Source organism: Nothobranchius furzeri, chromosome 6, assembly GCF_043380555.1.
Source record: "Nothobranchius furzeri strain GRZ-AD chromosome 6, NfurGRZ-RIMD1, whole genome shotgun sequence".
Classification (NCBI taxonomy): domain Eukaryota; kingdom Metazoa; phylum Chordata; class Actinopteri; order Cyprinodontiformes; family Nothobranchiidae; genus Nothobranchius; species Nothobranchius furzeri.
In genome coordinates this window covers 66,291,189-66,316,863 of record NC_091746.1, presented here as the reverse complement: position 1 = coordinate 66,316,863, position 25,675 = coordinate 66,291,189, and the positions used below count along the sequence as shown (strand labels likewise).

General features: G+C 39.2%; 2 protein-coding genes across 5 annotated transcripts in view; both read left to right on the top strand.

Annotated features, from left to right (window-relative positions):
* fbp1b (fructose-1,6-bisphosphatase 1b) overlaps window positions 1-25,626 on the top strand; it is a 291,591-nt gene extending 265,965 nt beyond the window's left edge. The window contains exons 2-9 of the mRNA XM_015943194.3: window positions 23,323-23,539; window positions 23,830-23,992; window positions 24,076-24,168; window positions 24,443-24,583; window positions 24,691-24,828; window positions 24,948-25,067; window positions 25,178-25,367; window positions 25,449-25,626. Of these exons, the coding sequence (XP_015798680.1) occupies window positions 23,370-23,539; window positions 23,830-23,992; window positions 24,076-24,168; window positions 24,443-24,583; window positions 24,691-24,828; window positions 24,948-25,067; window positions 25,178-25,366 (1,014 nt within the window). The 5' untranslated portion in view covers window positions 23,323-23,369 and the 3' untranslated portion in view covers window position 25,367; window positions 25,449-25,626. The remainder of the gene's footprint in view (window positions 1-23,322; window positions 23,540-23,829; window positions 23,993-24,075; window positions 24,169-24,442; window positions 24,584-24,690; window positions 24,829-24,947; window positions 25,068-25,177; window positions 25,368-25,448) is intronic.
* On the top strand, window positions 4,312-13,736 carry LOC107374908 (gastrula zinc finger protein XlCGF57.1). 4 transcript variants are annotated; one of them, XM_015943196.3, is made up of 4 exons: window positions 4,312-4,446; window positions 9,047-9,244; window positions 10,192-10,377; window positions 11,990-13,736. In XM_015943196.3, exons 2-4 carry the CDS (start codon window positions 9,070-9,072, stop codon window positions 13,534-13,536), a joined length of 1,908 nt encoding a protein of 635 aa, XP_015798682.3. In that variant the 5' UTR covers window positions 4,312-4,446; window positions 9,047-9,069; the 3' UTR covers window positions 13,537-13,736. The 4 variants fall into 4 exon arrangements, with proteins under 4 accessions (XP_015798682.3, XP_015798683.3, XP_070408903.1 ...); XM_015943197.3 differs by having other exon boundaries at window positions 4,326-4,454; XM_070552802.1 differs by lacking the exon at window positions 4,312-4,446 and adding an exon at window positions 8,070-8,209.
* Window positions 25,627-25,675: the final 49 nt, after the last annotated feature.

The window sequence follows — 25,675 nt, the reverse complement described above, 5'->3', positions numbered from 1 at the left end:
TTGTTGTTATAGTGTTTTTAGATAAGGTGCATCAGACTTGTTCTGACTCATGTAACATCCAGAAATGGTCAGTTTTCACCTACGGATTGACCTACACGCCACCGGTCATCTGCAGACATAAATTCCATTCTCTAAGGTGGATTTTACATTCGATCTTCCAACAAGCCCAGAAGATTCTGCAGCTCTGAACACGTGATAACATGTTGTCAACAAACTGTTCCCGTTTCAAGGCCTACGCTTCCCTTATCGCTCCTACAGGATTCCTCATGCCTCTGAATAAAGTGAACACTTTTACAACTCAAAAGTTAAGTAATCATTAAATAATAATATGGTTGAATGAACAAATGTTATATGAATACTAATGAAACGTTTTGATTAATCTGTGCCTAAGTTAATAAGGTTGAAATGAATTTTATTATTACAATGAAACGTTTTGATGTTATGATCAGTAATGTTTGGTTTAACAAGTGAATCATCACTACACTCATACACAAAGCTCATAAGATAAAGTTAAAGTAATTTCTGCACATATATATTTTCTTACCCACAAATCAGAGCATCCTGTATCTGAAAGAAAGCGTGATGTTCTGAGGGTCGTTTGTTAACACCTCTTAACATGGCACGTCCCGATTGGCCAAGTAAATCACAGTATGAGAACATTAAAACAGAATCACTTGCGGAACATTCCAGCATTCTGTGAGATTCGGCATTCTGTTAGTTTGAGTAGAACTCCGGACTGGCCACCGGAGGAAACTCCATAACCACCACATCTCTTGACAAGCTTTCGACAAGCTAAAAGCTGCCTACAGCTGGCACAGCAAAACGGTTCCTTCAGCTATTCAGAAACAGCTGCTCAAGACGCAAGCGAGTTCCAACCTGTGTGCCCGGTGACACCTCTGGAACGGAGAAGTCGGTGCTGCGGTTAATCTACTGAACCTCGGTGCCCAGAGGTCATCCAACCTCCCTGACCTCCGGATCCGCGAAGAGGGTCTCCAAAGAAAGGGTGAGGTAGACACAGCATGAATGCGTCTGATGCCATTTTGATGAGAACCAACTTCATAGTTTAATGCCGACCAAATTCTTTTCACACCCAGAACTCAGTTCTTCTAGATACAAGGTTCTGATAAACACACACCATTCAATCACCACACAGCACATCCCATCCACTTATATTCATCCATCACAGAAGTCTTGGTTAACTTGTCATGTTTTTAATTGTTAGAAAATAAATTCTTACCTTTAATAAACCTGACTCTCTGTCTGAATCCCTGAAAAAGCAAAGAATCCTAGAATCTTCTGATTAAACCTCCAAAGACCAAGCAGGTTGATGTTCTATATTTATATAGAACATCACATCTTATTAGTCATAAGTAAAGGTAATATATTAAGCTTAAAAGCAACAATGTTTAACCCTACACTCAGAAATGTTCATGCTTTTCAATTAGCTCAGTAGTGGATCCATATGGAGAAGTGGAATAGTTTACGCTAAACTAAAATGCAAAAATCATGCAAAGCATTTGGAAAATGGGATTACATTAATTGCTGACTTGAGTCATCAAACTGTCACGTGAAAATTATACTTCATTTGAATATATTTGAAGTTCTGAAACTAATAAACAGGTGGACAAATAGGAACATTGTTCCTTACACTATGTGTAATTTCTCAAAGCAAATTGTGAAAAAAGCAAAATAAAAGAAAATATGGTGCATCTCCTGATGAGCCGTGTTTCCTAGTGACACATCCACACTGGAGTTATAATAATGTCAGCTACATTACTGTAGAGATATAACCTGCTAGGTTCAGCACCTCCCCGGTGACCCTGAACAGAACCAAGTGAGTGCAGAAAATGACTGATTACTGCAGATTACAGCTTTCGTATAACATCGAACAAATGTCGTAATGGTATCGCTTAAGCCTTCACTTAACTTGTCGTCGACAGTTTATTTGGGTCATGGGGGCAACAGCCTTAAGAAGGACATCCAAACTGTCCTTTCTGCTTTACTCTAACAGATCTTTTGGTAAAACCGGTGTTACCGTGCTAGCATAGAGGAACGCCTTCAGCGTTTTCTTTGTCTACCTGGTGACCTCTTATGGCAGTACATCCCCAAAGCATCCAGGATACATCCTAACAGTGCTGGCACTCTGGTCACGTGCATCATGCACTGTGCTTAGGGCACCAAGTGGCCAAGGGGGGGAAACCAGCTAATCAGACTTATTGAAAAAAAGCTTCCAAGGACTCTCTCTTCTCCACAAAAACTGGATCAATGCCCACATCACTGCCGATGCTGCCTTGATCCACCTGTTGTTCTCCTGCTCCCATCTTTCCTCAAACATGATTGAGACCCTGAGACACTTATGCTGATCTGCTGTTGCCAATGAATTTCAGACTTGCACTTCATTAATTCAGGGAATCTACCCAATACTAGCCAAGCATCTCACACAAGGTACCTCAGGGGAAAATGGTCAAAATACCTTTCCAGATCCACCAAATGTTGTGTTGAGAAAACGTTCATTCCTTTTCTCACACAAACACAAAAATAAAGTTCTTGTCCAGCTTTCCACAGCAAAGACAAAACCCACATTTCTCCTCCTCAAGCAGATTCAACTACTGATGAGCCATATTTCTCCAATACTTTGGAGCAGACTTTCCTGGGATGCCGAGGAGAGTGAATGCACACTCTCTTATCCCCCCCTCCCCCCTATTTTTTTTAAATGGGGACTACCACTCCACAGACACCACCCCAATGTCCATGCAAGGTTGCAGAGGCCTGTAAGCCAAGACAGTCTTATAACAACATTCTCAGCTTTGAGAAATACTGTCTGGAGCTCTGCTGCAGCATAGATGTCCAGCAACCTCAGTTACTTCTGCCCCAGAGATTTGTTGATCCACTGCTTGGCCCCCTATCTCTGGTTTCTCACCTGAATACATGTTGGCTAGATTGAGGAGGTCTTCAAAGTATTGGTGACTGTTTGCTGCAGGTCCATTCCTCTTGTCAGTTCTGTCCACCAACCTGTCTGACAACCCTGAACGTGGCACAGATCTTGTGCCTGAACCTGCTTACTTTCTACCATCATCTCAGTTTCTCCTCCTGAGCCTAAAATCTTCTACCAACGAAAACAGACTTACTCCTAACGTGACTTGCCAAATGGTCTTTTATTGACCAATTTTCTTCTCTCAAGACAAACCCTTAGCCTTTTCCTGCCACCAGAGGCTCATTATGTAAGTTATATAACTATTTTTCCCCTTGCGTTCCTTTCACAGAGTGAGCCAGAGTCAGTCCTGCAACCCTTCAGTTACAGGGCGGGCACTTTACTCCTCTGCCATATGACTGCCAACCTATCCTGTGGTAATTTGTGCTTTTTCCTTCGTCTTTTTCATCTTGTGATTTTTTATCTTGAAACGTGCTAAACTAACACAGGGTTGTAATGTGAGTTTTCACACTTATAATGAAGAGAGGTCTGTAATTTTCAATATAGGTACACTTCAATTGTGAGACAGAATGTAAAAAAAAATCCAGGAAATCAAATTTTACAGATTTCAAATAATGTATTTGTATAATGTTGCAGAACCCACCCACAATTTTAAACAAATTCTTCTATAAAAAAGTGTAATTACTCTGGCATTTTAAATCATTTAAAGCTTTTAACCAACATACATTAGAAATACATTAATGCCAATGTCAAGTTTATTTATAAAGCACATTTAAATACAATGCAAAGATTGCCCAAAGTGCTGTACATCAACAAACAACAATCTAACAAAAACAAAAAACTAAGCTCTGTTGACTCTTAAGGCCCTCGTGTCAGTTTGAGCTGTGGTCCTCTTTTGGTGATTTGGTGACACCACAACAACAATTTACAACACCTGCTAAAATTAAACGAATTTGCAGTAAAATAAAAGTGATAATTAGCTCAGTTTCTAAATGTATCATAAATATTTTTTATTCTCTGCTTCTGTTAGACAACTGTCTCCCTCCTCTGGTGATTTGGGGACACTGTTCTTATTGTAGGCTAATCCTTTTCTTGAGACGTTTATCGACAGATGTAGCCACGGGACACATTAACTGACTCATTGTAACATAGTTTTGTTATATCAAATAATTTATTTTGTTGCATTTTTTGACAAATGATTACAATTTTCATTAGTACAAGTAGAACAGACTAATTTCAAGATAAAAAAAACTAGTTTTTCACATCTCTGGCTGAATGTTTTCCTTTATTATCTTATCTTGTCTTTCTACTTTATTCAGAAAAATAGTTATAGTTTAATTCCTTAAAAAATGTTCCATTCAGCTTGTGTTTCTTGGCGGAAGAAAAACAAGACGGAACTTCCGTTTTTGTTTTCTCTCGTGGAAATAAAAAAGCGGAGAAACTTGGAAACATCAGCCGCAGACACCGATGATGAACCTTGGCGTTTAATGGAAAGGAATACGTGAACGTTTCAGGTTTGCAGGTGTTAATCCTTCCTACAGATTTCAGGTTGCCAACTAGTTTACCTTCTTCTCGTGTGTGTGTGTGTAGCTTAGCATGCTAACTGGCAACGGAGTTTCATAGACTTGTGTCTAAATCAGTTCATTTGAATCGATAACCAACCAAGCCATCCCATAAATTGTCTAAATATCCCGATAATATATGGCTGTCTGCAGCGACACCAATCTCAAATATCCAGGCTAGCGAATTTATGCATGACATGTTGATGTTTGGTTGTAGGTGGCTGCATTGATGCCTGATCAAAACACGTACGTTCATCTTCGACACCGGTCACCTGTCTTGCACCCGAGCAGAACCTGTGCCGATAGCGGCAGTTTGCATCCACCAAAGTTACACTACTACCACCTGATCAAAACACTTCCAATGAAAACTTTTTCACTTCATTTTTATCAAACATATTGCTACAATTTTATTTAACGTTTGTTAAAAAATGTGTGAGCCATATGCGCAGCGTCACTTCCATTATTAAATTAAACAAACAAAAAAACCTTTGACGTTCAGAGACTCAAATAAATTTAATTGGCAAGGCAAGGCAATACAGCTTTATTTAAAGAGCACATTTCAAACACAGAGGCAAATCAATGTGCTTTACAATTATCAGGACATGATATGAAAACACATACAAAGACAAATTAAAATACACACAAATGGAATTACAGTTTAGAGCTAAAGGGGAAGACAAAGTTACAGCTCAGATTACAGCGGAGATGACGCATGATAAGAAACAATTCATTTAAAGGCTGATGAGTACATTAGGGTTTTTAGTTTTGTTTTAAACAACACTAGGGTTGGGGCAGATCTGAGGTCCTGGGGAACAAGGCTCACATTTAAACTGACATTTACCATACTCCCTCTCCTGAAATTAACATTTTACTTTCGTTGACATTAAATGTGCTACTACTAGTTTACCTGTTTAACTATAGATTCACTAGGATAAATACAATAAAGTTCAGTGTTTCCCCCATCGACATTAATATTAGGTTTCTCCTAGGAATTTTTCCAGCTGTGGTGGTGGGCGGTGGTGGGTGGTGTGTGTGTGTGTGTGTGTGGGTGGGTGGGTGGGGGTGGGGGGGGGATTATGACACGTCTCACCTTTATGTTAATATTGTTTTATTAGACGCACTCTTATTTTGAACTGCACCAATCCAGCAACTGCTGCATTTTAATAACTAGTATTAAAGGTGAATACACCAATATTTGCACAAAAATAATTTTTGTTTTAAACTCTCAGTGACACACTTTGCATTGGGGGGGCATTTAATTTTTCTTGGCGTCTGGAAAAACATCTCCTTCTGCCCCCTTTATTTTGGTCCAAGATCATTACTGGGCTGGCCCTATTAAAAACGTTCTACACCCCTGCTTAGTAGACTTACTGAAGTATTTTTAAGCTAGTATGAAAATGACTGAAAAACAAATTTACAAAATTGGCATTATTGACTAATATCTTTGACTTAATTTATTTGTTAAGAACATCAAGATGCATTACAGTGAACATTATAATAAAGTAAATATTTCTAGTGCAGAGAGGAGACAACCCATAGAAGCACTGATTTGATCTCATTTCAGAGAAGAATAGAACAGGTCAGATGCACCTAATAAATAAAATTACTAACATAAACTCTGGAATCTGTTTCTTTGCTTCACTGTTCTGGTGCTGAGAATATCACCAATGCGGATCAAAGGAGATACACAGATGAATGCACCTCTTATTTATTATTTGGAAATTAGTGAGTGTGGTTTACATCAATACATTATTTTAAATATGAAATTGATATGGATTGATCAGAAGTTGCTGTGTGTATTGTTTATTTGAAAACCATTTACAGAGCAGCCTCAGAATTGAGATTAAATGTTTTTGATCACAATAGTAAAGGAACTATTACAGAACAAGTTTTTCAATAAGATCAGAACATTAATGTTTAAGTGCATGAATTAATACATCTGAACTCATGCAGTAGGAACTAGGAAATATGAAATATTAGAACCATTTTGATTAAACAGATTTTTTCATAATGTTGTTGGAATTTTTCCCACACACAGTTAAACAAAACAATGTTGATTGAGGTGTGTGTGTGTGAGAGAGAGAGAGGGAGAGAGAGTTAAAGTAATAAAAAAAAAATACCGGAGCGGAGGCAGTGACCGACGCATGCACGAGCCGTTTTCAGCTCTGTCTTGTCAAATACACCACTTACGTTACGAAAAAAGTAACTTTAAATATTCAGCCGAAAAAGAGGCGAGCTGAAGAAAACCTAGGGAGCACTGAAGAAACGTCAGCAACAGTGAAGCAAACACAGAGAGATCCGTTACTGTGTGTGCGTGGATGGGCCGGCCGGACGGAGCTCCCGGTGTCGGTACAGGATCTGCTCGGGTGCAGGATCTGCTCGGGTGCAGGATCGGCTCGGGTGCAGGATCGGCTCGGGGTCCTTCGACTGCCGATGACGTCACATGACTGCAAATCTACTCGGCTTTCACACACACGTTTTGGAAAGACATCAGCAGTTTTGTTAATACATTCTTGTTTGTTAACACCTAAATGTTTTCTTTATAATTGTAATTTGTTAATAAAACACCATATTATCTTTGTTTTGTAAAGAATGTGAAACTGCATAAAACCAACGTCAGACTGACAAACAATAGAACAGTTCTTATATGTGAAGCCACATCTGTTTGTATTAATGTGGACTTTGTCTGTATATTTCCTTAGTTGTTATCTAAATACATTCTTTGACTCAAAATATTGCTTGGTGTTTTTCAGTAAAGTTCTTATATTTTATTTTGCCCCATTTCATCAACATCAAGAGCTTTTGAGGGTCACCGTATATCACTTGCTTATATTTTACATTTCCTTTAGAAATTCAAACATATTTTCTCCAAAAAGTGTTGATTTTTGGACTACAGGACTACAACCACTAAGACTACGACCGCAAATTAGTTCTGACCAATCAAAATCATAACGTGATAACGTCACTTCTGTAAGCTTCATGTTCAGCCAATCAACTACTCTGATGTCATTGGCAGTCAAAGGACCCCGAGCAGATCCTGTACCGACACCGGCTGCTGAGTTTTGTGTGTAGGGAGGGGAGGGCGCTCTATGTGACTGGCCAATCACAGAGCGTGAAGACAGTCAGTTACCCAATGAGGATTTTCCTTCAGCACGATTACAGATATTTACGAGTTTTACTCATTTTATGCTCGTATTCGTCAAAAATGCTTTATCCGTACCGGATACTCGAGTATCTGGCTCATCCCTAGCTGTAACCACCCTGCCCTGCCTCCTCCTCCTTGCTGCCTGCCGGCTGTGATCACAAACAACAACAGAGTAGTTCCCGTTGCTTCTTCGGGAAACGGCGCAAAAAAAAAATCTATAAAACTTGGGATCTTGTAGGTGTGGCACTGGGAGTTCAGCCGTGGCAGGCCACCACGGCTATGCCTATGTAAGGGAAACACTGAAGTGTGTGTGTGTGTGTGTGTGTGTGTGTGTGTGTGTGTGTGTGTGTGTGTGTGTGTGTGTGTGTGTGTGTGTGTGTGTGTGTGTGTGTGTGTGTGTGTGTGTGTGTGTGTGTGTGTGTGTGTGTGTGTGTGTGTGTGTGTGTTTTTGCTCTGTCTTCTCCATCCCCAGTGAGTTGTGGTGGATGGCTGCTTATACTGAGCCAGGATCCTCTGGAGGTTTCTTCCTGTTAAAATGGAGTTTTCCTCTCTACTGTTGCTAAATGCTTGGTTAGTATGAGGATTAGAATGTTAACTATGTGAAGTGCCTTGAGACGACTCTTGCTGTGATTTGGCGCTATATAAATAAACTTGAATTGAATTGACATTAACAGTTTAACAGACTTCTCAGAAGTCACTGTCGTTGTGTACTTGGTCAAGACACCTTGCCCGAGACTCGCCTCTGTCAGTGTTCCTCAAGGCAGCTGTGGCTACATCATAGCTCATCATCACCAGGGTGTGAATGGTTGTGTTGTAAAGCACCTTGGGGGGTTCCAGGACACTAGAAGGTTCTACATCCAATACAAGCCATTTACCTTTTCACCATAATCTATAATTTCATTTATAACACAAACAAACAAAAACAGCAATAATAACATTTCTAAAAACATAATTTATCAAAACAATGGAAACAGATGACCTGAGTGTCATAAAGAGAGAGTAGTGCCCTAAATAGTGGAGGAGAGACGATGGTTTGGATGTGGGGACGGAGAGAATTCCAGAGGGGAAGGACTGAGTGACTGAATGCTCCCCCAGTGGTGGACACAGAACAGGGGGCACAGAAAGATGGATGGAGAAGGATCAGACTGAATCCTTGTGAATGTGTGATGATTACCACGTTGAATACAGTTAGGTACATGAGAGACACCCTGCTGGAACCCATCCAAGTGAGAACATTGTTAAGCACTTATTGTTACTTACTTGTGTCAATTTAGCAAACTCATTTGTATCTTTTGTTCTTTCATTCTGATTTATCACAATCTTTTTGCACTATTTGTTGTGTTTGAATACATACAGGTCTGGAGCAGCCTTTAAGGTTAACATTGTCCTTAACCTTCTGTTTTACAGTGTTCCCTGTAGATGATCATCAGATGATGTTCATTAAAGAACCAGCATCTGAGGAAATGAAGCCTGGTGTGAACCCTAAGGACCTAGAGTCTGTCAGCATGAAGGAGGAAGAGGAGGAGCAGCTTATTGGGTTGGATGAGACTGATGCAACCAGGATATTATTAATCGTAGTTTCTTGTCCATGTGAAGAAGATAAAGGTAAAGATCTGTTGTCACAGAAGCAATCATGCTCAATTTCCTGACTTTTGAAAATTGGTTTAGCTGTGGGTCCAGACAGTATTCACAGTTCATCATCGCTTATTCCACAGTTTGTTATGTTACCGTTTTATTCCTAAACAGATAAAATTCAGGGTTTGTAGTATAAGGGAGCTAAGGGGAGTCCGGCTCCTCTTTTAGAGAGATGAGCTCCCCAAAAGCCCTCATCTGACACGCCAACTTGGAGTTCAAATGATCTAGTTTAAATTTACACAACGTTATTTTTTGTTAGAATAAGAACTGTTTGTGAAAACAGGTCAGAGATTTTCTAATTCAAATTTGTCCTGTGAAAAATAGCTTCGCCTCCAGCCTACTACTACTTTGTGTGTGTGTGTGTGTGTGTGTGTGTGTGTGTGTGCGCATGCACGCACCCGTTCTTCATACCCTCAGTCAATCGAGATGGATGGTGGCTTTTGACCCAGGCTCCATACGTTGATCTTGACTCACGACGAGGAAGGCTGTTGTTGGTTTAACATCCGTGAATCAGCAGAGGATGCCTCGACTAGTTTAAGCTAACTGTTAGCATTAGCAACACCACCACATGACAGAAGCTCCACCAAGCTTCTGTTATTTGTCGAAGTTAAACATCCATGTTGCAAGTCAGTGGTAGAGTCGTGTTGCTGGAGCAAAAAGTCCAAATATCAGGAAATTAGACTCCTACTGCAAATGTATTAATTAAACGAGTGAATCATCACTCCTTTAATATATTTACACAAGCCTCAGAAAAACAGTTTTGTTGTGTTCATTATGGGGTGTTGTGTGTAGAATTTTGAGGGCAAAATAAATCCTTTTTTGTAAAAATGGCGGTAAAATAACAAAACGTGGAAAAAGTGATGCATTGTGAAAATTTCCTGTGCGACTTTAAGGTTAACATTGTCCTTAACTTTCAGTTTTCTCTGAACAGATGATGTTGGTTGAAGAACCAGCATCTGAGGACTTAAGGCATGGTGTGAACCCGAAGGACCTGGTGCCCCTCAGCATGAAGGAAGAGGAGGAGGAGCTTATGGGGATAGGGCAGCCTAATGCCACCAGGCTGCCACCCAGAGTGGTTTCTTGTCAGTATGAGGAAGATAAAGGTAACGTTCTGTAGTTACAGTAACTATCATGCACATTATCTTCACTTTAGAAAGGGAGTTTGGATGGCTTTTTATCAATGTCAATATTTTGAAAGTACGTATAACAAAGAGCAGCAGTTCAGGCTTCACATGAAGCTTTCTGACCACTGCAGCCCCCTGTAACCGTTACCTGTGGGTGTGGGGTGGTTGGCAACCCATCTGTTAATAGGGATGGGTACCGAATTCGGTACTTTTTACGGTACCGACCGAATTCCACAATACCGACCGAGCACCGATTCACGTCATTTCAAACGGTGCCTCGTTTCGGTACCCGTCCTTCACAACGAGAACTTGCCTAGACAGCTGCGCATGTCATCGGTCGCTGCGAGCCAGTTGTAAACAGAGCAGCATGGTAGAAAGAACGAACGCTAAAGCTTGGGTCCACTTCACTAAATATGATGGGTAACTGGGTGAAGATGAAACCAGCGACAACAATCTAAGTGAGACATCCTCATCTTAATCTGCTCCGGTAGGTAAATAAAATGTTTAAGATAACGTTAGCTTGATATGTTAGCTTCCGTTTCACTAATGGTGCGTTCGCTTTCTCCTCGGAACTCCGAAATTCCGACTAGAAGAACATGAACGCGCTCTAAAGTTTGGCTTCACTTTACTAAATGTGGCGGGTGGTTGGGTGAAGATGAAACCAGTGACAACGATCTAAGTGTGAGGCATCATCATTTTAATCTGCTCCAGCAGTTAAATAAACTGTTTAAGATAACGTTAGCTTGATATGTTAGCTTCCTATGCCACCATTGTTATCATCTAATGGTGCGTTCGCTTTCTCCTCGGAAATTCTAACTTCCCATTAGGAAAAATCAAATGAAAAAGGACGTCAAAAGGAATGAAGATACACAGTAAATTTAATTCACAGTAAAGATGTTTGCTTCAGTTTAATTATCAGCTTATAAAACTACAAGGACGATGTTAAAATACAAACAGTTGTATGTTATTTATCGTGATATTTATCAAATATGGTTATATATTGAGAAAAAATATATTTAATTATAAAAGAGAATTAAAAATAATAAACACTCAAAAGTATCGAAAATTGGTACCGTTAAGTACCGGTATCGATTCCTAGGTACCGGGAATTGGTACCGTATTGATTCAAATGTCAAAGGTACCCATCCCTAGTTAACAACAATCCAGAGAAACAATAAACGGTTAACCACTGGGGATAGGCTCACTTTGATAATGAGTACCACCAAAAAATGTAATACCTTTTGGCAGAAAAACACATTTTCTGTAAGTTTGATAGGCACATGATCAACTTGATGTGTAAGAATACATGTGATGAGTCCTATAGTCAGAGACATACCAGCCGACCTGCCAGTGGGGCTGAGGGTGGGCAAACAGGTCCTCTTTCACTGGGCTCAGGGAACATGGGGGACCCAGAAGCAGTACTCTGTCCTCTCTAGCAGGTTCATAAACCTCTACTATTGGGGGGTTTAGGTGTTGTTTTGGTGAAAACACTCTGGCGTATAACGTGTTGTTAGCTGAGATATCTCTCAATTTTTGACAGATACTTTGGCCATCATTCTTGTAAGATTGTCATTTACTGTCTGTGTTTCAGTTTTCCCTGCAGATACTCAACAGATGATGATATTTAAAGAATCAGCATCTGAACAATTGAGGTGTGGCGTAAACTCGAGGGACCAGGAGCACCTCAAGATGGAGGATGAGGAGGAGCAGCTTATTAATGAGGAGACTAATGCCACCAGAATGCCATTCACAGACGTTTCTTGTGCATGTGAGAAAGATATAGGTAAAGTTCTGTTGTCCCAGTGTGATGAGCACCAAACTAAAGACAGAGATCTTCTAACCAGCAGCTCCACCGACCAGATGAAAGCAATAAGTGGTAGAGAGGATTGTGGAGGAGCAGGTAATACCAGGAATCCATATCAAAATCCTACTGCAGACGATTCCTGCTCTTCAGAGACTGAAGTGAGTGAGGATGAAGATAACCAGGATGGGAATAATTCTGACAACAATTTAGATTCAACTGGGAAAGTAGAAGCAAAACAAAAATCATTTACTTGTAATGACTGTGGTGAAGGATTTAGCAAAAGATCTAATTTATACAGACATATGAGAGTCCACACAGGACAGAAACCTTTTGCATGTAAGGTCTGTGGACAAAGATTTAGTCAGAAGACAAGTTTAAACAGACACACGGCAGTCCATACAGGACAAAAACCTTTTGCTTGTAATCTTTGTGAACAAAGATTTACCCGAAAGACAAGTTTAAATGATCACATGACAGTCCACACTGGACTTAAACCTTTTGCTTGTGATTTCTGTGGACAAAGATTTAGACAAAAGAAGAATTTAAACTCGCACATCACAGTCCACACAGGACAGAACCCTTTTTCGTGTGAGATCTGTGGACAAGGATTTTCCCATAAGAAACGTTTAAACAGTCACATGGCAGTTCACACGGAACAAGAATCGTTTACATGTGATATCTGTGGACAAAGATTTTCTTGTAAGAAAAGTTTAAACAGTCACATGACAGTCCACACAGGACAGAACCCTTTTGCTTGTGAACACTGTGGAACAATATTTAGTCAAAAGAAAAATTTAAATGCCCACATGAAAGTCCACACAGGTCAAAATGCATTTGCCTGTCATCTCTGTGGACAAAGGTTTTGTCATAAAAAAAGTTTAAATAGTCATATGACAGTTCACGCAGGACAGAAACCTTTTCCTTGTGAGCTGTGCGGAAAAAGATTTAGCAAAAAGAGAAATTTAAACATACACATGATAGTCCACAAAGAACAGAAACCTTTTGCTTGTGATCTCTGTAAACAAAGATTTACCCGAAAGACGAGTTTAAACAGTCATGTGTTAGTCCATACAGGACAGAAACCTTTTGCCTGTAAGCTCTGTAAACAAAGATTTAGCCAAAAGAGAAATTTAAAAAGACACATGGCAGTCCACACAGAACAGAAACCATTTGCATGTGACCTCTGTGGACAAAGATTTAGCGAAAAGAGAAATTTGAACACACATATGACAGTCCACACAGGGCAGAAACCTTTTGCTTGTGATATTTGTGGAGAAAGATTCAGGCACATGACAAGTTTAGGCAGACATATGAGAATCCACAGAGTAACCTAAGCTGTCAATCAAATACAAGGTTCCTCTTGTAGTGTTTACATATCAGTCTTGTACCTCTACACTAGAGAGTCCATTATTACACTGGATATCAGAACAAACAGACATACTCAACAGTGCATTAAAACAGCATCATGTCCTGCTTTTCAAACATCTTGCCTTACTTTTTCTTGGTAAAAATCAACGCTGTTTTCCACTGACAACGCAGTAAAAACGAAAGCATTTCAAAGCTCAGCTTCAGCTATTCTGCCTTTGGTATCAAAGAGGTATTTTTATCTTGAGAGGTGCTATATAAGAGAAGGGTTTCTTTCTTTCTATTAATCTTGCAATTCAAAGTGAAGCAACCACACCACCAAGATTCTGTTTGTACAGTTTCAAGAGTTGTAGTTAGTTTTTGTAGTGTAGAAATGTGTCTTACCAGTGGTTTATACTTTGTGATTTACTTAAATATAACTACAGACCTCTTCATTTGCTTAGTCAGTGGTTCCAGGTTTGTGTGAATTAAAATATGAAATGAAAACTTGCTCTTTTAGGAAAATATTAACAGTTGAAGATTAAAGATGCCCAAAACTTCCCAAAGGTTTAGAATCCTTTGGGGTTTAAACAAAACAAACAAACAAAAAAAAAAAGCATAACTAGCAAACAGAAACAATAAAAAATGGCCGGTTTAATAGGGATGTCCGATGTTATCTGTCCCCCTTTAATATTGGCCCATATTGTCATTAAAATATAATATCGGAAAATCTCATTTTGGTTTTTACTCTTTTAATGACACAACTTTTTCTTACCGTGCACAATTATACATCCAACTCTCCAGCTACTTCTCTCAAAATGTCTTATATGACCGATCTTAGGTATAGGTCTGCTTTTCAACATTTGTCGTTGTACTACAGTGCACAATGTAAAAATTATAATTAAACAGACATAATTACGGTATATAAAAATAATGATAATACTGTTGGGTGCAGACAGCTCTGGCTGAGATAGGAAGAGACTGAACAAGCTAAGAAAACTAGCCTGATTCGGTTGAGGACATGTGTGAAAGGAGGATGTTGGTGAAGCTGACCACCATTTTGGGAAACCATTCCTAATCACTGTATGGACATCTCCTTTACTGATTGAGACATCCATAAAATTTAACTCAGGTGTGAAACACCATAGTTGGGTTATTTTTTTAACAAGGGGGGCAATTACTTTTTCACACAGGGCAATGTAGGTTTGGATTTTGTTCTCTCCCTAAATAATAAAAACCATCATTTCAAAACTGCATTTTGTGTTTACTTGTGTTATCTTTGACTAATGGTTAAATGTGTTTGATGATCAGACACATTTTGTGTGACAAATATGCAAAAGAATAAGAAATCAGTAATAATTTTTAAAAATGAGACCCAATGCTTCCCTGCCGGACACTCAGCATTAAGGGTTTGGATTGGGGGGGTTAAACCACCAAATGGTTCCTGAGCGCGGCTGTGTCTGCAGCTCACCGCTCCCCCAGGGGATGGGTCAAATGTGGAGAACAAATTTCGCACACACATCAGTGTGTGTGACATCTAATGGGACTTTAACTTTAGTATTATTTATCCATTCACTTAAATATGACATTTATCTTTTGCAACAGGGACATTTCCTAACAGGATGAAAATGACAAAAGTCACACCACTTCATTAAAGTGGAGACAAATATGTTTTCCAATAGACCAATATCTTGTCACAATTCTCAAAAATACTAGAAAAATTATATATTGCTAGGTTGGACCGATTCCTGATGAAAGAAGAGATATTAAATGACAGTAAGGTTTTAGAACAAATCATTCAACATCCATGGCATTAATGGAATTAGCAGAAGAAATATCAGTAGCTACTGACAAAAAAACTTATCTCATAAATATCTTTATTGATTAAAAAAAAAGCATTCGATACAGTGGATCATAAAATTCTTATTAACAAACTTAGGAAATATGGCATCACAGGGTTGGCCCTAAAATGGATAATAAGTTATCTAACTGATAGGCACTGTATGTTCAAATAAACAACACAATCACATATAAATAACATTACTTGTGGTGTACCACAAGGGTTGGTATTGGGCCCGAAATGATTAGTCTTTTATATAAATGACATTGTTGAGGTATCCAATATATTAAAATGCACCTTATTTGCAGATGATACAACTTTTTACTATTCTGGAGATAATGTTGAGCAGATGATAGATTTGATACAGAGATGAAAAAAATTACACTATGGTTTGATTGGGAACAAACTATCATTAAACAGTGATAAATCATGTTTTATATTTAGTAATACATATTCAAATGATGAAATTTTATTAAATATAGGTGAGATTAATATTAAAACAGTTAAAGAAGTGAGGTATCTGAGAGTCATCATTGATGAAAAAATGTCTTGGAAACTACATATAAACAGTGTCAAAACTAAAATATCTAAAACTATTGCACGGTTACATTGAGCAAAACGGTTACTTGATAATAATTCCCTATATTTGTTATATAACTCACTGATCATACCGTACCTGAACTACTGCATTGAAATCTGGGGAACAACATATAAAACTTACACAAATTCCATTTTCCTCTTACAGAAAAAAGCAATAAGAATAATCACAAGGAGCAACTACCCATTATTTAAAAAATTAAAAACACTAAAATTCTGTGATCTGTTGGCATGGATGTAATTTGTGGGGGGGGCAGGGGGGACACACACACACACACTTTTTCCAAAGTCAAGTTTTGACTCCTGCACATTTTACCATCCAAAAACAATATTACACTATATTAAATTGACACTGGTTGAGCTCTAGGACCAAGTGGAAACGCCTGTTTCCCATTAGAGCATACTGTAAAGATCCCCCCCCCCTCCCCCCCCCACACACACCCGTGTCCCCCCACTTCTTAAGTGAAAATTACGTCCATGTCTGGTGGACTACAATATTTTAAAATTTATGTATAATGCAAACAAAGGGTACACCTGCAGGTTTAATTAAAACATTTACAAAAAGACATAGTGAATATGATTTAAAAGGACATGGATTATTTAATATACCTAGACATAGGATTCTCATAAAGGAACATTGTGTGTCCATATATGGAGTAAAAATGTGGAATAAATTAAATACTGAAATCAAGAATGCAAAAACTATTGCTACGTGCAGTGCCCCTTTTCGGCCACAGGATGGCCTCAATGGCATCTGCCTCGTCTGTCTCCTGGTGCCCAGCTGTGGGTAATTTGACAATCTCCTGAGCAGCTGTTAAAAGCTGCCCTCTTGCCCTCATTCAGCGAGAAGGTACAGTGAAGTGTGGACACGGAGGTGTTCAGTCTTTTCGCGTCTCCTCGTGGTGCGCTTGTGTTTAACTTCGTTCGTTAGCATATTCTAGATTTGGATTGACTTTTGGATTGACCTCAGACCGGCCCTTGACTTCGATTTTGGCTTTGCCCGAGCGTCGCTGCTTTTCAGGACGACTCTTGTGTGCTATTTAGAATTATAAATAAGAATATTTCATTTAATTAGTTTCCCTCTTTCCAGCCCCTTTGGCTTGGCTCCTTTTGTGAGACATTTTATCCGTGAACTCCTGTGTTTTTTTTAATAAAATCCTTTCTTTTGGACACTTACACTTTGTTATTATTCCTCCCACACTCACACCTTATTGCTCCCTCAACAACATCACTCCTAGCAAGCAGAGGGACGTAATACTATTGACTTTCAAAAAAGAGATAAAAAATGAAATGATTAACTTATGTAGATCTGTTCATAAATGCGTGAGGGGAGGGGGGTTGGCGGGGTGAAAGGTAAAAAGGGAACAAGTGTATGTATGCATATAGGTATATAACTTTGTGCTTCTTTCTACAATGTCCCATCAACACTGTTTGCTATCAGTTGTTAATTCTGAGAATGACCAAGCAGAATAATCTATGTCATCGATTGAAGTTCATACACCAACCTGTTTGGTCTGATATTAATCCAAAGATTAATGTTTAATTTAAGGTAATTAAATTTAATAGCAAAAGTTTATTTTCGAATCAGAAGCTAGGAATCTTTGCTTTTCAATAACCAGAAATAATTATACCTTTCTGTGTTTCATTTCAATAATGGGGCAAGTTTAAAAATGAAGAATTTGTGCAAAAGAATGTTAGATGCACAATTTCAGTTGCAATAAAAAACAAGTTGGTTTGAAGCTATGAGGAAGTCCTTCACCGACATAAAAATATGTATATATATATATATATATATATATATATATATATATATATATATATATAGTTGTAGTATTTTTATACAACATGTTTTCATTGCCTATCCTTAATAATACAATATTTAAAATGAGCGATTTTGAGAAATATATTTCAATGCCTATTTTATTTATCAACAGGAGAGTGTTTTCATTTTTCTTCGGTTCATCTTGGGTCACCGGCACCTGCTGGCTGCCTCTAGAGCCCCGCGGAATAAACAGACCCAACATGGAAGTGAAGCACAATATGCTACTATTACCCGCTTCAGTAAGTCGCCTCTTTAAGCAGCAGCTATAAGGCACCAATATAGTCAATCCGTGGGTTTACATCAAACATGGAGCGGCTCTGTATTATTATACTTCTTTTACACTTCAAGTTAATTAAATCCATTTTTTTATTTCCGCATGCATTTTTGTGGTTTCTGGCCTTCTTGTTTGTGTGACTGTAAGATCAACAATGTCACGAACTATTTGTTTCACTGTCCTCTGTAGGTGTTCAGCAGATGGTGTTTATTAAATATGCAGATTCTCAAAAATTGAGGTTTGGTGTAAACCAGAACAACATGGAGCCCCCCAACATGAAGGAGGGGGATAAAGGTAAAGTTCCACAGTTTGATCAGCACCAAACCAAAAACAGAAATCTTCTAACCAGGGACTTCACTGACCAGATGAAAGTAGGAAGTGGTAGAGAGCATTGTGAAGAAGCAAAAAGTTCGAGCAATCCAGATCTAAATCCTTGTCAAAACTACGCTAACTCTTCAGAGACCGAAATCAGTGAGGATGAAGAAGATGGAAATGTAGACTCTTTTAGGACAGTCCAGAGAGAATTAAAGTCATATGGTTGTGATGACAGTGGTAAAGGTTTAATCACACATATGAGAGTCCACACTGGACAGCAGCATTTTGCTTGTGAGCTCTGTGGAAAAAGATTTAGGCCTAGTCCACACGTAGCCGGGTTTTTAATAAAAACGAATATCTGCCCCTCCAAAAACTTGAATCCACACCATCTCATTTAAAAAAAAAAACTCTGTCCACACGTACCCGGATAAATACGTTGTTAAGGACATGCCAGACCTGTAGGCGGCAGTACTTCCCCCGTTCTTAACCTCGTCCTTCGTCTGTGGTCTTCCGCAAGGAGCAGTAATTCCGCTTGCAAAAACAAACAAGCAGAAAGCGCTTGGACAACTGATAAAGCGAGCGCAGCTCTGAGGGCATCCATGCTGTCGGCTAGTGTAAACACAGGTCGCACACGTGATGTCAGCATTTTTTTTTTGTCGTGGAAAGTGACGTTGTGGACCTTAAAACTCCGGTTTTGTCTGTCCACACGCAGACACCCAAAACGGAGAAAACGCAGATCTTCACTTTGGCCGGAGTTTTTAAAAAGATCCGTTTTTGTGTGAAAAAACTCCGTTTTCGTGTGGATGACAGGCCAAAACGTAGAAAAATATCTTTGTTTTGGCAGATCCCCGGCTACATGTGGACAGGGCCTTAGCCTCAAGTCAAATTTAAACAGACACATGACAGTCCACACTGGACAGAAAGCTTTTGCCCGTGATCTCTGTAGACAAAGATTTGTCCGAAAGGGACATAAAAACACTTACAGGAACGTTCACACAGGGCAGAAACCTTTTGCTTGTGATGTTTGTGGACAAAGATTTTGGCAAAAGACAAGTGTTAACAGACACGATAGTCCACACAGGACAGAAATCTTTCACCTATGAACTCTGTGGACAAAGATTTACCCGAAAGGAAAATATTGACAGACACATGACAGTCCACACAAGACATAAACCGTTTGCTTGTGAGCTCTCTGGACAAAGATTTACCCAAAGGGCAAGTTTAACCAGTCACATGACAGTCCACACAGGACATTAACCATTTATTTGTGACATCTGTGGACAAAGATTTACCCAAAAGTCAAGCTTAAAGAGACATATGACAGTCCACAGATGTCACAAACCATTTGTTTGTGACATCTGTGGACAAAGATTCAGACCAAAGACAAATTTAAACACTCATATGAGAGTCCACACAGGAGCTTTGCTTGTGATTTCTGTGGAGAAAGTCAAAGTCAAGCTAGGTTAAAAAAGATAAACGAGAATCCTTAAAGCACCTAAAGTTGTCAACAGCTGAGAGAATATTCTTGTAAAAAGCCATTCAGGCATAAGCTAATAATCTAAACAAACCGTAATAGTAGCAAAATATTTCGTTCTGCAGCCTCAGCAGGTCTACCATCGGCAAGAGCTGTTTTAGGCATGGGCAGTCCCACCACTTTATTTGTAGAGAAACCTTTTAAATGCTTAGCATCAGAGCTGCGACGAAGAAAAAAGTTGGCGTTAGTTGTGGGATAGCGCTATCACTTTAAGCATCAAGTTTGGATGAGTTTGATGGCGACTTTTCTTTGAGCCGATAGAAGCACTTAAGTCCTTTATTTTGAAGGATGTATTTGCTTCTTCTATGTGCCATGGCAGACTTCCCCATGTTTCTGTAGTGTGTGTTATGTGGCTCATTGCTCTGATTGGTCAGAGCACTGTCCAAATATGTGTGGGGTCAGTTTGAAAGACTACTACAAATTAAAAGTTGAACATCAATAATAAAAGTCTAAAGTGAAATCAAACAGTTAAAACCTGACCACTTGTTTCTGTACAATTACAGGGCTTTTGTGTTTTTCATTTGTAACTTTTATGTCCAGTAACTTTATGTATTTTGACAACTTCCCAAACTTTTAAGAGTGTTCAAGTTTTGCAAAATTAATGCAATGTGATCTGTAAAATTCAAGCATTTGTAAACATTGTAATCATGTCTTTTTTTCCCATTAGAAATATTTTTCAAAAGACAAATTTATTTTTGCTTTGAAAATTGTAGATGGAATTGAATTCATTCTCATGGTTTCACATAAAATACAGCAGAAAGTGAAATAAGGACATCATGTGGCCACGTTGTAGAAGTACAAGCATCATTATTCAAAGTTGAAATAGCAGTTTTTTATTGTGGAAAAACACTTGTTATTGATAAAAAGAATATGTAATTTCATTTCAGTCATATTGGTGTTTGTCAAGCTGTGTTGAATATTTGATTTGATGTGAAATTATTCAATTTGGAAGTCCACTGATGTCATTAACCGGATGACATCAGCCACACATTAGTTATTGGCAGGGGCGTAGCACCAAATTCTGGGCCCTAGGTACAAGTCTTCTAGGTGGGCCCCCATGCTCAATTACTTAATATCTCTCTTACACATTTTTTGTCATGCTATAAGACAAGATAATAAATATGATCTTAGTTTAACCTCTATATTGAGCAAATACAAATGCCAACATAATAAAAGTGAAATGCCCAGACTTCACATATAATTATTTTTATTTGCCAACAATGTGTTCAAACAAAAATCCTGGAATTTATTTTCCAGTAAATTCCCAATGACAGGTCTTCATGTTAGCAAAATCACTTATGAGATCTTTAAAGTCCAATCCTTTGGCTAATTGGCTTTCAATAGAAAGAAGAGCTAGGCTGTTGAGTCTATCCTGGGACATTGTTGATCTCAAATAATTTTTCACCAGTTTCAGTTTGCTAAAAGCCCGTTCACCCCCAGCAACAGTCACAGGTAGTGTGCAAAATATCCTCAGTCCAATACAAACTTCTCCAAAAATGCTCTGTAATTGCATCCTGTATGGCATTAAGCAGCTCAAGGGGAGACCGAATGTGTGGAAATGTGGCACCATATATTGTTCTCAGGTGTAGCATCTCATTCTCAAATTCAGCTGTGAGATCCTTGTAATATTTTCTCATCAGTGCCTGGCACGATATCTTCATCTGCTCTTCAGTCATGTCTGTCATGGTTCATGATGTTAAGCTTTGCTGATATATATTGATATATTAAATACATATGACATGAAATAAACCAGGTTCTCTCTGTGAATGTAATGTACTCTAAATTTTATAATCCCTGCATTATCAGCCAAATTATAAGATTGTCCGTTTTCAAGATCAAATATAAAGAAATTTAAAATAGGCTTAAAATATCTAACCAAGTCAATAACAATCCTCTAACACCAGTGTCATCGTGCTATACGAAAAACAGTGGCAGCTTCACATTCCTGAGATTACCACGAATCCATCGATACCAGGCCTGTCCTGGTCCATGACTGGGAAGGAGCTGAAATATCCACACAGAGTTTTTACTGCGAGGTCCGCGAATTAATTGGCGGCGGCCGCCCGCGATAATAATTCTGATTAATATATATATATTAATTAGTGTTTTCACTGATAACACTAATTAATTTATATTTGATCTTGATGGTGAAACTAAAGGTGTTTAACACTGAACACCTAACATGAATGCAGCTTCTGAGAGCTAGCTAATATCAGCTAAAACTGTTCTGCTGCTGCTCACCTTCCGTCTTGAAAAACCTAGTCAATACTTGCTTCTGTTCAATTAACTTTTTCTCCTTCTCCTTTTCTTTTCTTTTCTTTTCTGGAAGCCAGATTTCCCTTTCTTGGGAAAAGACATGACTGACTCTCCTGCCTCCAGCTCTGGCTGTCGGCATCTGCAATGTCTCATAGCTGTACATGCGGCCGTGCAGCCCCTGGCCGCTGGTGTGGACTAAACCACTTTGCACATTTTTAAGAGGTGATAGATGCCTCAGAGATTATTCAGTTATTATTTTTAAGGCGAAATTTTGTTTCTTAACCTCTTTATCCAGGTAAAGGGAAGTTTATTAAGACATTAAGTAAGTTGGGGGGAAAAAACAACAACAATAAAACATTTTTATTCAAAGCTGTCTCAGGGCCCCTCCCTGCAGTGGGCCCTGGGTAAACGGTACCCTCCCCTCCCCCCCCAGTCCGACGCCCCTGGTTATTGGTAATGCAAAAACAGTATTTGTGAAATACCTCAATAAACCAATAATTCCATTAATTATTTGTGTTTGTGTTCTATGTAATTAACCTGCATCTGGATACATTTTTGACTCAAATACAACTTTTACTATGAAAGAGGCTGTTTACCTTTTCCTTGCAACATTTTTCATCAGGAAAACTCGTAGAAATCAGGAAGAAAACACAAGAACAACAAACTTTAAGGGTAGAGTTTTTCTTTTAAAGGGTAACCAAGAAATGTTCTGAAGCAGTGAATTCCAGCGCAAAATGTTTTCTAATCATTTACTAATAACTTTTGCTTAGTTGGCATATTAAGGCTCAACTAATGTGGTGTTTCTTTTTTTTTATTTTATTTTTTTGTTTGGGATAATTTTTCCCACCAGTTTAGCAAAAAAAAAGAAAGAAAGTTTAGCTGTGCAGAAATTCCTCATTTTAAATATTTTTCAAAAATCAATAAAACAAACAAAAATAAATATTTGAAACTCAGTCAAAGCAAGTTTTATCAAAAAAGTTTTCTACTATCTTTGCACTTTGCTCTTTTAAACCCACCGTCAGAGACGTGATGAAATCAAGGTCTACCTGTGAGGAAAAGCACTTGTGATTGGCTGGCGTAGCTGCACGCCCCTCTGACATCCCCTATCTCTGGTCTAGAGTCCACTTTTCATTTTTCAGACACTGTCCCCTCAGTCACTTGCAGCAGCAGGTCTCCACCAGCAAAATGTCTGACAGAGGAGCGTTCGACACCAACGTGGTGACTCTCACAAGGTTTGTTCTGGAAGAGGGCAGGAAGGCCCATGGAACAGGGGAACTAACAACCCTTCTGAACTCCATCTGCACAGCTGTCAAAGCCATATCCTCCGCTGTCAGGAAGGCTGGGATTGCTAACCTGTGAGTAGGATTTGATATTTAATCACGACTAAGGCACTCTTACAGAATTATGCCTGTTTTAGTGATGACACGTTGTAGCTTGCCAACCATGTTAGTTGCAACAGCATGTAGGTTTAGCTGGCCCCCAGCCAAAGGTAAGCTCTGCACACTGTGCACACCCCCCACCCAAAGTTCAGAGGTCAAGGTGACAATAGGTTTTTGAGGCCGTCACTCAGTTGTGTTTTTAGACTGACTTTGGTTTGAACAGCTAGATTAAAACTGAATGCTGCTCACTTTTGCTCTCTGGAAAGTTATGGGATTGCCGGAAGCACCAATGTGACGGGGGACCAGGTGAAGAAGCTGGATGTCCTGTCCAATGACCTGGTCATCAACATGATCAAGTCCTCCTTCACCTCCTGTGTGCTGGTGTCAGAGGAAGACGAGAAAGCCATTATCGTGGACCCAGATAGAAGAGTACGTCTGCAACACAGTAGAGTTGTCAGATTAGATGAACAAACATTTGGGATCAAACATTTCTTATCTGCTCAACCGCACAGGGAAAATACATTGTGTGCTTCGATCCACTGGATGGATCTTCTAACATCGACTGTCTTGTCTCCATTGGGACAATCTTTGCCATCTACAAGAAGGTCAGTCTCTGAAACAACAAGTTGATTCCAGCAGACAAACTTTTAATCTAGTCAATAATCATCCGCAGATGCAACATTTCTCGTGAAGTAATTCTTTTGGATCTGTAGGTTCTAATCACTTTTCATCAAAAGGACGGGGAAAAAAACCCATTGCTCTTCTTTAAGTGGAAGAGTGTTAACTTAATGTTATGGTTCAGACTCCAAATTATAGTTCTGAACCTCAAAAGCTCCTTGGTTTCCTTTTTGTCTAAAAGTGTTTTCAACCATTTGACAGACCACGGATGGAGAGCCGGTTGAGAAGGATGCTCTTCAGCCTGGCAGGAACATCGTAGCAGCTGGTTACGCTCTGTACGGCAGTGCCACCATGATGGTCCTTTCCACTGGCCAGGGAGTAAACTGCTTCATGTTGGACCCAGTAAGATTCATATTTAACAAGACCAACAAACTAAATGCTGACTAACTACAAGTAACACCAGACTGTGTGGCGTGCTTTCATTTCATTGGATTCAATTACTTTTTCAGGCAATCGGGGAGTTCATTCTGGTGGATCGAGATGTGAAAATTAAGAAGAAGGGAAAAATCTACAGTTTGAACGAGGGATATGCACAACAGTTTTATCCAGATGTAACAGAGTACCTGCAGAAGAAGAAATTCCCAGAGGTAAAGACAATGAAACTCGGTATAGCCTAACATTCTTTAGGTTTCATGTGATTTCTGTTGTACCGATGTCTAAATTGTGCAAAAATAAATTGGGTTTTCTTGCATTCTTTCGTATCCAGGATGGTTCTGCAGCATATGGCAGTCGCTACATTGGCTCAATGGTAGCAGATGTTCATCGAACTTTAGTTTATGGAGGAATCTTTTTATACCCTGCTAATGTCAAGAGTCCAAAAGGCAAGGTGAGGACTTTTTAGATTAACCTTTATAAAACATATTCAGGGTTGATTTGCCTGGAAACCATTTACGTCACACCTGCTCTTCCGATGTTTGGATTTGTCTCCCGTTTCAGCTGAGGCTGCTTTATGAATGCAACCCCATGGCCTTTGTCATGGAGCAGGCTGGAGGTCTGGCCACCACCGGGTCACAAAACATCCTGGACATCCAGCCCACCACCATCCACCAGAGATCCCCAGTGGTCATGGGATCCCCTGATGATGTACAGGAGTACATTTCCATCTACAAGAAACACAACAAATGAGGTGCCCAGCCTTCAAGTGACACCCTAACCCTAACCCACCAAACATGGTGATATTTACGCGTTCCTGGTTTTCCTTTTCCAGTTTACAGGTTTTATGGTGAGAAACATAAAGTAAGACTGACTGCACAAGCAAGAGGCTCAATGTGGAATTTCCACACTGAAGAAGCCACCAGAAACTTCCCTAGATCCACAAACCCTTCTTGTCGTGTGCTATTATAGAAACTTTCTTGTATTTTTAAATAAAGACTGAAACAATCTGAGTCAATTAGCTGATTCCGTTATAGACTGTGTTCCTCTGTGAGCTCCTGG